General features: G+C 38.9%; 1 protein-coding gene and 1 long non-coding RNA gene across 5 annotated transcripts in view; one reads left to right on the top strand and one right to left on the bottom strand.

Annotated features, from left to right (window-relative positions):
• The window catches only part of LOC132418504 (uncharacterized), a 330,667-nt gene that overhangs the window by 170,534 nt on the left and 145,278 nt on the right, over nt 1-14,855 (bottom strand). The window lies entirely within an intron of this gene.
• GRIA3 (glutamate ionotropic receptor AMPA type subunit 3) overlaps nt 1-14,855 on the top strand; it is a 288,864-nt gene that overhangs the window by 137,530 nt on the left and 136,479 nt on the right. For all 4 annotated transcript variants that reach the window (XM_060002406.2, XM_060002403.2, XM_060002404.1 and 1 more), the window contains exon 4: nt 3,169-3,356. In XM_060002406.2, coding sequence (XP_059858389.1) covers nt 3,169-3,356 — 188 coding nt within the window. The remainder of the gene's footprint in view (nt 1-3,168; nt 3,357-14,855) is intronic.

Here is a 14,855-nt window from a genome sequence, read left to right as displayed (position 1 = left end):
CCCTTTCATCACTTTAAATATGTCCTGCCACTCCCTTCTGGCTTGCAGAGTTTCTGCTGAAAAATCAGCTGTTAACCTTATGGGGATTTCCTTGTGTGTTATTTGTTGTTTTTCCCTTGCTGCTTTTAATATTTTTTTCTTTGTATTTAATTTTTGATAGTTTGATTAATATGTTTCTTAGCGTGTTTCTCCTTGGATTTATCCTGTATGAGACTCTCTGTGATTCCTGGACTTGATTGACTATTTCCTTTCCCACATTAGGGAAGTTTTCAACTATAATCTCTTCAAATATTTTCTCAGACCCTTTCTTTTTCTCTTCTTCTTCTGGGACCCCTTTAATTTGAATGTTGGTGCATTTAATGTTGTCCCAGAAGTCTCCGAGACTGTCCTCAATTCTTTTCATTCTTTTTTCTTTATTCTGCCCTGCAGCAGTTATTTCCACTATTTTATATTCCAGGCCACTTATCCGTTCTTCTGCCTCAGCTATTCTGCTATTGATTCCTTCTAGAATATTTTTAATTTCATGTATTGTGTTGTTCATCATTGTTTGTTTGCACCTTAGTTCTTGAGGTCCTTTTTAAACATTTCTTGCATTTTCTCCATTCTATTTCCAAGATTTTGGATCATCTTTACTATCATTATTCTGAATTCTTTTTCAGGTAGACTGCCTATTTCCTCTTCATTTGTTACGTCTGGTGGGTTTTTACCTTGCTTCTTCATCTACTGTGTGTTTCTGTGTCTTCTCATTTTGCTTAACTTACTGTGTTTGGGGTCTCCTTTTTGCAGGCTGCAGGTTTGTAGTTCCCATTGTTTTTGCTGTCTGCCCCCAGTGGGTAAGGTTGGTTTAGTGGGTTGTGTAGGCTTCCTGGTGGAGGGGACTAGTGCCTGTGTTCTGGTGTATGAGGCTGGATCTTGTCTTTCTGGTGGGCAGGACCACATCGTGTGGTTTGTTTAGTGGTGTCTGTGACCTTATTATGATTTTAGGCAGCCTCTCTGCTAATGGGTGGGGTTGTGTTCCTGTCTTGCTAGTTGTTTGGCCTACGGTGCCCAGCACTGGAGCTTGCTGGTCGTTGAGTGGACTGGGTCTTAGCGTTGAGTCGGAGATCTCTGGGAGAGCTCTAGCCAATTGATATTACGTGGGGCCAGGATGTCTCTGGTGTTCCTATATCCTGAATTCAGCTCTCCCACCTCAGAGGCTCAGGCCTGACACCTGGCCAGAGTATCAAGACCCTGTCAGCCACATGGCTTTTGGGAAGTCTGATGTCTTCTGCCAGCGTTCTGTCGATTTTCTGTAGGAGTTGTTCCACATGTAGATGTATTTTTGATGTATTTGTGAGGAGGAAGGTGATCTCCAAGTCTTACTCCTCCGCCATCTTGAAGGTCCTCCTAAAGGGTATTTTTTAAAGTTTAGTTTAAATATAGCAAAGATGCCCTGTGTGATTTCATTACCAGTGTTATTCAGCCAATGCTTTCTTCATAAATAGAAGTAAAATTCAACCTAGTCCTTGCTGAATTTTCATAAATTCTTAATTACTGGGATTCAAAATAATGAGGCCTCATTGCACATTTCTGAAGAAAGATTTTCAAATACTTTAATCTTTTCCTTCCTATGTTTATTTCTTAATCTCATGCTTTGGCACACCATGTGCCTTCAACTCCCACTGAAGCAGATAGCACCTTGAAAACCCACACAAAAATGTAAATCTGAGAAATAAATATGTGTGGTTGGTTTGAAAAGAGTAAGAATTAACATTTAAAGCAATGGTAATTTACTCTGATCTGTAATTTTGAGCTCCTATGCTGAAATTGCTCATTTGGAAATTACCAAGTGCTTGGGTCTCATTTGTGATCTTCTTCCTGCATACACCCAGCACACAGAGGAGTCGTAATGACTGGCTGAGTCACTGCTGCCATCTCCTCGAAGCGTGTTCTCCAAATGTCAATACCATTTTCTATGGTGCAGTGAAGAAGATTCCCAACCATAATCTGCTTAAAGTACAGGGTGAGCCTGAGGTGGCACAGTCTGCAAAGTGTTCAGAGGGCAGCACAATCATCCTCCATTCGCTACTCCTCCAGTAGTCAAATTATTAGGCCACAGATCATTTTGGTCTTGGAAAGCATCCGCATTACCCACTCCCATTAGTCATTACCTAAATACAAATGGAAAAACAATTTAAATTTAATGGGGCAAAAGGAGCTGCTTTTGACCATATCCCAATAAAATGATGTCTATACCTGATGAAACTATACTCGGATTATGAATTCATACCAGAAGCAAAAATACAGACATGATGTAGCATTAGAGACATGAATACACTAAAAGACCAGTACATACGAAATCCTTGTGCTCTTTTGTGGTTCATACAGATATACTGTTCTTTCCAACTTCTCAAACCCTGACTCCAAAAAGGTTACCCAAAACTCAAGCATCAGATCTTTTTCCCATGCAGCACAGATCCAGAGTGTTAGTAGTTAATAGCTGTCTGATATAAATTAACGGAAAAGGAACCAAGAATCTCTAATCAAATGAATTGAGAAAGGGGAAGAACTTAGGAAGACTTAATATGATTGAACTTTTTCATAATACTGTGAACAAAGAAACAGTATGACACCTTTGTTATAGACTGTTCTTGTCAGGTTTTCTGAGAGTTATGTTTCCTGGGAGATATAATTTACCTTGTTGGATAGTCATATCCATGTAAGGATAAGTCATATAATAATCAGCTTCTATCTCTACTAAAGCTATTTCTAATTCTGAATATTGTTGTTGTGAAGATGAAAGAAATGAGCTTCAACCGCAATAGGACAGACTGTGGCCAGAAATAAGAAAGAAGCTACTGGCATTCATTCCATAAATATTTTGATAATGCCTGTCAATGAAAACAATTAGGTACTATAATTCAGTTGTGACTGCTTAAGTACAGGCTTGATAAACACCTAGCCCGGTGCCCACAAGTTGAAGAATCTTCTTTCCTTTCAATCAGGATAGAGATGCCAACTGTCTGGAAGTTAATAAGGCTGAGGTTATGAGTAAGCCTGCTGTCCACAGTGGATAAGGTCTAAGGGGACCCAATAGACTGCACATAAAAACTCAGTAGAACCTTTAATACCTATGGAAAGATTTTTAAAAGAAAAAATAATCAATGTAGCTGTCTTCCCTTCGTTCAGGATTTTCCATCCTCCAAGCGATTATGGAAGCAGCAGTGCAAAACAACTGGCAAGTGACAGCAAGGTCTGTGGGAAACATAAAGGACGTCCAAGAATTCAGGCGCATCATTGAAGAAATGGACAGGAGGCAGGAAAAGCGATACTTGATTGACTGCGAAGTTGAAAGGATTAACACAATTTTGGAACAGGTACGTTTGAGATTTATTCCACGCCCAGCCAACCTGTTAAATCATCAACCTGAGGCAGTTCCCATATCTGCTAATAAATTAAGTAGCCAACAGATTAAACTTGCCAACAGTTTTGATAGTCTCTCTATTCCTTTTTTCCTCCCCAGTGGCTGCAGAAAAGGAGAGAAATAAAAGAAAATCTAAGCTGTTGAAAATTGCATACCATGATTAATCTGGTAGTCTCTGCAATTTAATGCTACTTATCAGATAAACACACCCTTTCACACCTCTGTTTCATAGATAGCTGTCTATTTCAAACTAAACCCCTTCCTTTCTGACACCTCCCTCCCAGCAAGGAACAGACAAGGGATTAGGCAGGGCAGAAGGGTAGGGTTTTTGTTTCAGGGGCCTAGTTGCAAAGTATCAGAGCAGTATTCACTAGGTTTGAATTTGTGGGTGTTTTGGAAGAATATCGCTCTGGTTTGAAAGAGAGAGCAAGAGAGAATGAATGGGAATATGTATATATATAATTGCAGACCATTTTTAAAGTAAGATGGCATATGAGAAAAAAATGTTTATGGTTTTTAAAATGTGAAAAAAAGTGAAAAAGCACCAGACTGGGGAAAAATACAATTCAATGGATCAAAATATATTCATTATTAATCTTGGATATTTAAATTTAAGACTGAAACATATAAGAAGAGTTGTTTTACCCTAAGCCAGATGGATATTCTGTTTGGAGTAAAGAGTCAAATAGAAATGTGGTGAAAGTTTATTATTTTCCTTAGAAGTCTCAGTTTGCCAGTTAATAACAAAGTGCCTATGCTGTCATAAACAAAACTGTAAGGGAAACATTTCCATTCTAATTCGATCCCAGTGTACCTAGGAGCCAAAACAGCTTCAGAGATTGAAATTATAGTGAGCAGCCATTGCTTGGGAGAGCTGTTTTATAGCAAATTAAATATTAACAATTTGTCAGATATGCCCCCACAAGAAAAGAATACAAAGAAAAAAAAACAGCAGTAAGAAAAGTGAAGGGAGGGGATGAGAGAGAAGAAGAATGAGGAAGGAAGGGAGGAAGGGAGGAAGGAAGGAAGGAAGGAAGGAAGGAAGGAGGGAGGGAGGGAGGGAAGGAAGGAAGGAAGGAAGGAAGGAAGGAAGGAAGGAAGAAAGGAAGGAAGGAAGGAGGGAAGCACTGACTCTGCATCACAGAGATACAAAGCTGTCCCCATCTCTAGTGAATCAACCTCACAAAAAATCTAGAGCACTAGCCTGGCTAAATCAAATTTCCCAACTAACATTCTCTTAAGCTCCCCCAATGATACACCCCTCCCTTCCAAAAGAAAAAAAAAACTGTCTGATTTTCTTAGATCTTGAAAGTGAAGAATCAGGTCAGTGATGCTGGTGTATGTACTACATGCCCTCTAAAATTTTAAACCAAAATAGCCTCTTACTGGGTGACCTACTTAATAGCCTAAAGCAGAGGAACATCCTCCTTGTCATACTTTGTTTTCCTTCTTTTGTGCTACTGACTTAGGCTTCTTGAATAGTGTACACTCTGATAACTCTTTGGGGTTTTATAGGACCTTATACTGGAGTCTGGAATTTTTCAGCATGACGTAGTAGAAAAAGCAGTGGGTAGAGCTGTGAATTCGATATAGATGTGGGATCTTGAGAACTTAAAATATCTATGCCTCAGTTGTGTCATCTACATAATGGGAAATAAAATTTGCTCTTCCTCACATGATTGGTATAATTGCTTTGAGAAGCGTAAAATGCTATAGAAAAAAATCATTATTACTAAATATTTTCAGGAAAACTAAACTAACATTATTCGAAAACCCCATCCTCTCTTTTTTTTTTTTAAAAAAAAACATCTTCATTGGAGTATAATTGCTTTACAATGGTGTGTTAGTTTCTGCTTTATAACAAAATGAATCAGTTATACATATACATATGTCCCCATATCTCTTCCCTCTTGTGTCTCCCTCCTTCCCACACTCCCTATCCCACCCCTCTAGGTGGTCACAAAGCACCAAGCTGATCTCCCTGTGCTATGCGGCTGCTTCCCACTAGCTATCTATTTTACGTTTGACAGTGTACATATGTCCATTCCACTCTCTCGCTTTGTCCCAGCTTACCCTTCCCCCTCCCCATATCCTCAAGTCTATTCTCTAGTAGGTCTGTGTCTTTATTCCTTTCTTGCCCCTAGGTTCTTCATGACCTTTTTGTTTTTAGATTCCATATATATGTGTTGGCATACGGTATTTATTTTTCTCTTTCTGACTTACTTCACTCTGTATGACAGACTCTAGGTCCATCTACCTCATTACAAATAACTCAGTTTCGTTACTCTTTATGGCTGAGTAATATTCCATTGTATATATGTGCCACATCTTCTTTATCCATTCATCTGTCGATGGACACTTAGGTTGCTTTCATGCCCTGGCTACTGTAAATAGAGCTGAAATGAACATTGTGGTACATGACTCTTTTTGAAGTATGGTTTTCTCAGGGTATATGCCCAGTAGTGGGATTGCTGGGTCGTATGGTAGCTCTGTTTTTAGTTTTTTAAGGAACGTCCAAACTGTTCTCCATAGTGGCTGTATCAATTTACATTCCCACCAACAGTGCAAGAGGGTTCCCTTTTCTCCACACCCAGCATTTATTGTTTGTAGGTTTTTTGATGATGGCCATTCTGACTGATGTGAGGTGATACCTCATTGTAGTTTTGATTTGCATTTCTCTAATGATTAGTGATGTTGAGCATCCTTTCATGTGTTTGTTGGCAACCTGTACATCTTCTTCACATAAATGTCTATTTAGGTCTTCTGCCCATTTTTGGATTGGGTTGTTTGTTATTTTGATATTGAGCTGCATGAGCTGCTTGTAAATTTTGGAGATTAATCCTTTGTCAGTTGTTTTGTTTGAAAATATTTTCTCCCATTCTGAGGGTTATCTTTTCATCTTGTTTATGGTTTCCTTTTCTGTGAAAAGCTTTTAAGTTTCATTAGGTCTCGTTTGTTCATTTTTGTTTTTATTTCCATTTCTCTAGGAGGTGGGTCAAAAAGGATCTGGCTGTTATTTATATCATAGAGTGTTCTGCCTACGTTTTCCTCTAAGAGTTTTATAGTGTCTGGCCATACATTTAGGACTTTAATTCATTTTGAGTTTATTTTTGTGTACGGTGTTAGGGAGTGTCTACTGTCATTCTTTTACATGTAGGTATCCAGTTTTCCCAGCACCACTTATTGAAGAGGCTGTCTTTTCTCCACTGTATATTCTTGCTTCCTTTATCAAAGATAAGGTGACCTTATATGTGTGGGTTTATCTCTGGCCTTTCTATCCTGTTCCATTGATCTCTATTTCTGTTTTTGTGCCAGTACCATACTGTCTTGATTACTGTAGCTTTGTAGTATAGTCTGAAGTCAGGGAGCCTCCAGCTCTGTTTTTCTTTATTAAGATTGCTTTGGCTATTCTGGGTCTTTTGTATTTCCATACAAATTGTGAAATTTTTTGCTCTAGTTCTGTGAAAAATGCCAGTGGTAGTTTGATAGGGATTGCATTGAATCTGTAGATTGCTTTGGGTAGTAGAGTCATTTTCACAATGTTGATTCTTCCAATCCAAGAACATGGTATATCTCTCCATCTGTTTGCATCACCTTTAATTTCTTTCACCAGTGTCTTATAATTTTCTGCATACAGGTCTTTTGTCTCCTTAGGTAGGTTTATTCCTAGGTATTTTATTCTTTTTGTTGCAACGGTAAATGGGAGTGTTTTCTTAATTTCACTTTCAGATTTTTCATCATTAGTATACAGGAATGCAAGAGATTTCTGTGCATTAATTTTGTATCCTGCTAATTTACCAAATTCATTGATTAGCTCTAGGAGTTTTCTGGTAGCATCTTTAGGATTCCCTACGTATAGTATCATGTCATCTGCAAACAGCGAGAGCTTTACTTCTTTTCCAATTTGGATTCCTTTTATTTCTTTTTCTTCTCTGACTGCTGTGGCTTAAACTTCCAAAACTATGTTGAATAAGAGTGGTGAGAGTGGGCAACCTTGTCCTGTTCCTGATCTTAGTGGAAATGCTTTCAGTCTTTCACCATTGAGGACAATGTTGGCTGTGGGTTTGTCATAGATGGCCTTTATTATGTTGAGGAAAGTTCCCTCTATGCCTACTTTCTGCAGGGTTTTTATCATAAATGGGTGTTGAATTTTCTCGAAAGCTTTCTCTGCATCTATTGAGATGATCATGTGGTTTTTCTCCTTCAATCTGTTAATATGGTGTATCACGTTGATTGATTTGTGTACACTGAAGAATCCTTGCATTCCTGGGATAAACCCCAGTTGATCATGGTGTATGATCCTTTTAATGTGCTGTTGGATTCTGTTTGCTAGTATTTTGTTGAGGATTTTTCATCTATGTTCATCAGAGATCTTGGCCTGTAATTTTCTTTCTTTGTGATATCTTTGTCTGGTTTTGGTATCAGGGTGATGGAGGCCTTATAGAATGAGTTTGGGAGTGTTCCTCCCTGTGCTATATTTCGGAAGAGTTTGAGAAGGATAGGTGTTAGCTCTTCTGTAAATGTTTGACAGAATTCGCCTGTGAAGCCACCTGGTCCTGGGGTTTTGTTTGTTGGAAGATATTTAATCACAGTTTCAATTTCAGTGCTTGTGATTGGTCTGTTTATAGTTTCTATTTCTTCCTGGTTCAGTCTTGGAAGGTTGTGCTTTTCTAAGAATTTGTCCATTTCTTCCAGGTTGTCCATTTTATTGGCATATAGTTGCTTGTAGTAATCTCGCATGATCCTTTGTATTTCTGCACTGTCAGTTGTTACTTCTCCTTTTTCATTTCTAATTCTTGATTTGAGTCTTCTCCCTTTTATTCTTGATGAGTCTGGCTACTGGTTTATCAATTTTCTTTATCTTCTCAAAGAACCAGCTTTTAGTTTTACTGATGTTTGCTATTGTTTCCTCATTTCTTTTTCATTTATTTCTGATCTGATCTTTATGATTTCTTTCTTTCTGCTAACTTTGGGGTGTTTTGTTCTTCTTTCTCTAATTGCTTTAGGTGTAAGGTTAGGTCATTTATTTGAGATGTTTCCTGTTTCTTGAGGTAGGATTGTATTGCTATAAACTTCCCTCTTAGAACTGCTTTTGCTGCATCCCATAGGTTTTGGGTCATCGTGTTTTCATTGTCATTTGTTTCGAGGTAATTTTTGATTTTCTCTTTGATTTCCTCAGTAATCTCTTCGTTATTAAGTAGTGTATTGTTTAGCCTCCATGTATTTGTATTTTTTACAGATTTTTTCCTGAAATTGATATCTAGTCTCATAGCGTTGTGGTCGGAAAAGATACTTGATATGATTTCAATTTTCTTAAATTTACCAAGGCTTGATTTGTGACCCAAGATATGATCTATCCTGGAGAATGTTCCATGAGCACTTGAGAAGAATGATTATTCTGTTGTTTTTGGATGGAATGTCCTATAAATATCAATTAAGTCCATCTTGTTTAATGTATCATTTAAAGCTTGTGTTTCCTTACTTATTTTCATTTTGGATGATCTGTCCATTGGTGAAAGTGGGGTGTTAAAGTCCCCTACTATGATTGTGTTACCGTCGATTTCCCCTTTTATGGCTGTTAGCATTTGCCTTATGTATTGAGGTGCTCCTATGTTGGGTGGATAAATATTTACAATTGTTATATCTTCTTCTTGGATCCATCCCTTGATCATTATGTATGTCCTTCTTTGTCTCTTGTAATAGTCTTTATTTTAAAGTCTATTTTGTCTGATATGAGAATTGCTACTCCAGCTTTCTTTTGATTTCCATTTGCATGGAATATCTTTTTCCATCCCCCTCACTTCCAGTCTGTATGTGTCCCTAGGTCTGAAGTGGGTTTCTTGTAGATAGCATATATACCGGTCTTGTTTTTGTATCCATTCAGCCAGTCTATGTCTTTTGGTTGGAACTTTTAGTCCATTTACATTTAAGGTAATTATCAATATGTATGTTCCTATTACCATTTTCTTAATTGTTTTGCATTTGTTATTGTAGGTCTTTTCCTTCTCTTGTTTTTCCTGCCTAGAGAAGTTCCTTTAGCATTTGTTGTAAAGCTGGTTTAGTGGTGCTGAATTCTCTTAGCTTTTGCTTGTCTGTAAAGTTTTTAATTTCTCCATTGAATCTGAACGAGATCCTTGCTGGGTAGAGTAATCTTGGTTGTAGGTTTTTCTCCTTCATCACTTTAAATATGTCCTGCCACTCCCTTCTGGCTTGCAGAGTTTCTGCTGAAAGATCAGCTGTTAACCTTACGGGGATTCCCTTGTGTGTTATTTGTTGTTTTTCCCTTGCTGCTTTTAATATTTCTTCTTTGTATTTAATTTTTGATAGTTTGATTAATATGTGTCTTGGTGTGTTTCTCCTTCAATTTATCCTGTATGGGACTCTCTGTGCTTCCTGGACTTGACTATTTCCTTTCCCACATTCGGGAAGTTTTCAACTATAATCTCTTCAAATATTTTCTCAGACCGTTTCTTTTTCTCTTTTTCTTCTGGGACCCCTATAATTCGAATGTTTGTGCATTTAATGTTGTCCCAGAGGTCTCTGAGAATGTCCTCAATTCTTTTCATTCTTTTTTCTTTATTCTGCTCTGCAGTAGTTATTTCCACTCTTTTATCTTCCAGGTCACTTATCCATTCTTCTGCCTCAGTAATTCTACTACTGGTCCCTTCTGGAGAATTTTTAATTTCATTTATTGTGTTGTTCATCACTGTTTGTTTGCTCTTTAGTTCTTCTAGGTCCTTGTTGAACGTTTCTTGTATTTTCTCCATCCTATTTCCAAGATTTGGGATCATCTTTACTATCATTACTCTGAATTCTTTTTCAGGTAGACTGCCTATTTCCTCTTCATTTGTTAGGTCTGGTGGGTTTTTATCTTGCTCCTTCATCTGCTGTGTGTTTTTCTGTCTTCTCATTTTGCTTATCTTACTGTGTTTGGGGTCTCCTTTTCGCAGGCTGAAGGTTCGTTGTTCCCATTGTTTTTGGTGTCTGTCCCCAGTGGCTACGGTTGGTTCAGTGGGTTGTGTAGGCTTCCTGGTAGAGGGGACTAATGCCTGTGTTCTGGTGGATGAGGCTGGATCTTGTCTTTCTGCTGGGCAGGTCCACGTCTGGTGGTGTGTTTTGGGGTGTCTGTGACCTTATTATGATTTTAGGCAGTGTCTCTGCTAATGGATGGGGTTGTGTTCCTGTCTTGCTATTTGTTTGGCATAGGGTGTCCAGCACTGTAGCTTGCTGGTCCTTGAGTGAAGCTGCGTTGAGATGGAGATCTCTGGGAGACTTTCACTGTTTGATATTATGTGGAACTGGGAGGTCTCTTGTGGACCAGTGTCCTGAACTTGGCTCTCCCACTTCAGAGGCACAGCACTGACACCTGGCTGGAGCAGCAAGAGCCTGTCCTCCACATGGCTCAGAATAAAAGGGAGAAAAAAAAGAAGGAAAGAAAGAAAGAGGAAGATAAAATAAAGTAAAATAAAATAAAGTTATTAAAATAAAAAATAATTATTAAAAAATTTAAGTAATAAGAAAAAGAAAGAAGAGAGCAACCAAACCAAAAATCAAATCCACCAATGATAAGAAGTGCTAAAAACTATACCAAACAAAAAACCAAAAAAAAACAAAAAACGGACAGACAGAACCCTAGGACAAAAGGTAAAAGCAAAGCTATACAGACAGAATCTCTCACAGAAGTATACACATACACACTCACAAAAAGAGAAAAAAGGGGGGAGAATCTATATATCTTTGCTCCCAAAGTCCCCCTCCTCAATTTTGGATGATTCTTTGTCTATTCATGTATTCCACAGATGCAGGGTGCATCAAGTTCATTGTGGAGCTTTAATCCGCTGCTTCTGAGGCTGCTGGGAGAGATTTCCCTTTCTCTTCTTTGTTCTCACAGCTCCCAGGGGCTCAGCTTTGGATTTGGCCCCGCCTCTGCGCGTAGGTCGCCGGAGGGCGTCTGTTCTTCGCTCAGACAGGACGGGGTTAAAGGAGCCGCTGATTCGGGGGCTCTGGCTCACTCAGGCCGGGGGGAGGGAGGGGCACGGAGTGCGGGGTGAGCCTGCGGCGGCAGAGGCCGGCGTGACGTTGCACCAGCCTGAGGCGCGCCGTGCGTTCTCCCGGGGAAGTTGTCCCTGGATCACGGGACCCTGGCAGTGGCGGGCTGCACAGGCTGCCGGGAGGGCGGTTGTGGAGAGTGACCTGTGCTCGCACACAGGCTTCTTGGTGGCGGCAGCAGCAGCCTTAGCGTCTCATGCCAGTCTCTGGGGTCCACGCTGATAGTCGCGGCTCGCGCCCGTCTCTGGAGCTCCTTTAAGCAGCGCTCTTAATCCCCTCTTCCCAGGTACGTGGGGAGTTTCTTGCCTTTTGGGAAGTCTGAGGTCTTCTGCCAGCTTTCAGTAGGTGTTCTGTAGGAGATGTTCCACATGTAGATGTATTTCTGATGTATTTGTGGGGAGGAAGTTGATCTCCACGTCTTACTCTTCCACCATCTTGAAGCTAACTCCCTGTCCTCTCTTTAATGTCTCACTATCTTCCTTTCTTCCGTATGCACATTCACAGCATCTCTCATAATACTTTCTATACAATTTTTCAGGGAACATTGTTCAAAGAAAAGTTTTAACAACATTCAATTATGGCTAGAGAGTTACTTTCACTTATTCTTTCCCCTCTTTCAAAAAACTGTCATAAAACTATCTACTCATGATTGCTTTCTTCACCATTTAAGGAATTTCTACTAGGCCATTAAGTACTGTGAGGTAGGAATCATGTTTGTCTTGTTCACTACTGTATATTCAGTGTCCAGTAGGGTACCTGGCACACCGTGTTGGATGGAAAGATGGATGGGTGGATGAATGGCTAGATGGACGATTATTGAACGAGCACATTTCAGTAAGTTCTACTGTGATTTTGCTGTGCTTCCATCAAGAAGCAAAATGGTGCCTACCGCCACATGATGTGATTATTAAAGTACACATTTTCTCAAAGGTTTAAGATGGTAGCTCTGTGCTCAAGCTTGTTCTGATATCATGAATTTGCCAAAATTTATTTCTTTATATAAAAATAGATTTCTCACTAAATGAATTATTAAAAGCAACAAATTCAACATAATATTTCTTTAGAGTAAACTTTTTTTTAAATAAATTGACTACTAAGATACAGAGATACCCACTTTTTCTTATTGGTTCCCAACCATTCTTGACAAACATCGTAATTCACTCTACAGATTCTAGTTAGAAAGATAACATTTATAACTCAAATAGTATCAAGTCCTCCCCCAAAATGCTCCCATCCTCCAAAGGTATTTTCAACTTTGAGTTTATTTTCATGGAAGGCAACGTCTATAGTCTCCCATAAAATGATACTTCGTGCAACTATTTGAGGTAGAAGAACCTGTTACACCACTACAACCCTATTCCCTATAGATGAGATTTTGGCATAAAGTAAATTCATATTGTATTCTATATCTAATGGTGTTAATGCAAAGACCTCAATATGGTACAATTTTTCAAATATAAGCAGGTTTTCAATATACTACTATATAGCATAACCTCCCCATTTCATGATTTAAGTTCTAATTTTCGCTATGAATGTTCAAACATTTATGAGGTAAATCAAAATTATTCCAATGTTTCTTTCCAAAGCTCTTTTTTTTTTAAATCTCTTTCAACTCTTCAGACCGCAGCCGGAAAAAGATTCAATTAGGTGCTATTCTGTCTTTAATATTTCTCCTTAACAGTTAATCTATGAGGAAAGTATTCCAAACTTATAGCTGCAAGAATTAACACACAAAAGGGCAGAGCTAGAGACAGTTGAAACCATGAAGGGTTGTCAGAACTCATAGAGAATATTTAGAAACTGCAGATCTTGAATCCAAGAATTAAGAGCACTTTCCATAGGAAGATTTAGGTGTCCTAGGAAGAATGAACCATTGACCTGACCTGATACAGCATTCCTATTACTGTGTTGTATTCATGAGGCCCCCCCCACTGGTGGACAGCTGCCCTTCTTCAATGACCAACCTAAACATTCACTTTTGAAAAAGTTGCCTCTCATAGAGTTATCTACCCATGACTGAAGAGATCCCCCATCCCAGTGGTGTGTCTACCTGTGGACTGCTTTTGAAGGTCAGGCCCCATAAAATGAATGTCTCTGTTGGATGTTTAATATTTATCTGCATGGATTCTGTCACTTACTAGCTGTGTGACCTAGAGCCAGTTACTTAACTCTCTGAGCCTCCATTTCCTGGTTGTAAAATGGAAATGTTAACTGTACCTCAGTGAGTTAATATATGCCAAGCATTCAGAAAATTTCCTGACACATAGTGTTTACATCGTGCTTTGATGCTAAACAAAGGGTTTTCACATAGATTATTTCATTTGAGCCTCACTATGGGAGGCAGGCAGGGCAGATGTGTTTATCCTAAATTTACAGATGATAAATTGATGGATAAATTGATGCTTAGAGACATTTAGATGATTTGTCCAAATGTGGCTCTCTGCCCAATCCTAGTAAGTGGCAGAGCAAGGACGAAACTCAAGTCTTCTGACTCCTAGTCCAGTGCTCTTACGCCTGCACTAAACCATCTTCCTTAATTTTAAGTCATTTATTAAATATTTAGCCAATGCCAAACCCTAGATTAGGCCCGTTCATCAGGTTACATCTTAGAACAATTGAAAAGCGATTGGACAAGATCCTGAGAAGCTCAGCAAAAAACGATAAAAGCATTAGAAAATAGGGCCTATGAGGAAAGGCTAAATGAGCTGGCGTTGTTTACCCTGGTGAAAGAGACCCAAGAGGCAGTTTAATTACTATCCTCAAGTATAAAGAGTTATCATAAAGAGAGCACTGACCAACCGTTCTGCAGGCCTGAGGACAGTACCAGAGCAAATAAGCTTAACTAGACTAGGGAGAGTGTCAGCATCAGAAAGTACTCATTACAGGAGAGAGGAAACTGGAGGAAAGTAAAAGCTCACCAGCTAGGGACGAAATGAGAGTGGCATGGACATATACACACTACCAAACGTAAAACAGATAGCTAGTGGGAAGCAGCCGCATAGCACAGGGAGATCAGGTCGGTGCTTTGTGACCACCTAGAGGGGTGGGATAGGGAGGGTGGGAGGGAGATGCAAGAGGGAGGGGATATGGGGATATATGTATACATATCGCTGATTCACTTTGTTATACAGCAGAAACTAACACAACATTGTAAAGCAATTATACTCCAATAAGGATGTTAAAAAAAAAAATCTCACCAGCTAGGGCTATATGAATGTGAGGCCATTCTGAATTAGAATAGTCAGTTCTAGAATAGTTTTAAGATTGTTTTCAGGAATATACAAGTATTCCAAGTTAATCCTCTGTGTTGATAAGTAAATATCCTTATAGAAGACTTATTTTATTAAATAGGTAACAATATTTCCTAATTGCCTATTCATTGGATATCTTTTCCCTGTTTTTT

The sequence above is a fragment of the Delphinus delphis genome, chromosome X, assembly GCF_949987515.2.
Source record: "Delphinus delphis chromosome X, mDelDel1.2, whole genome shotgun sequence".
NCBI lineage: Eukaryota > Metazoa > Chordata > Mammalia > Artiodactyla > Delphinidae > Delphinus > Delphinus delphis.
The sequence above is the reverse complement of the archived record's forward strand: the minus strand, read 5'-3'. Positions and strand labels throughout refer to the sequence as shown.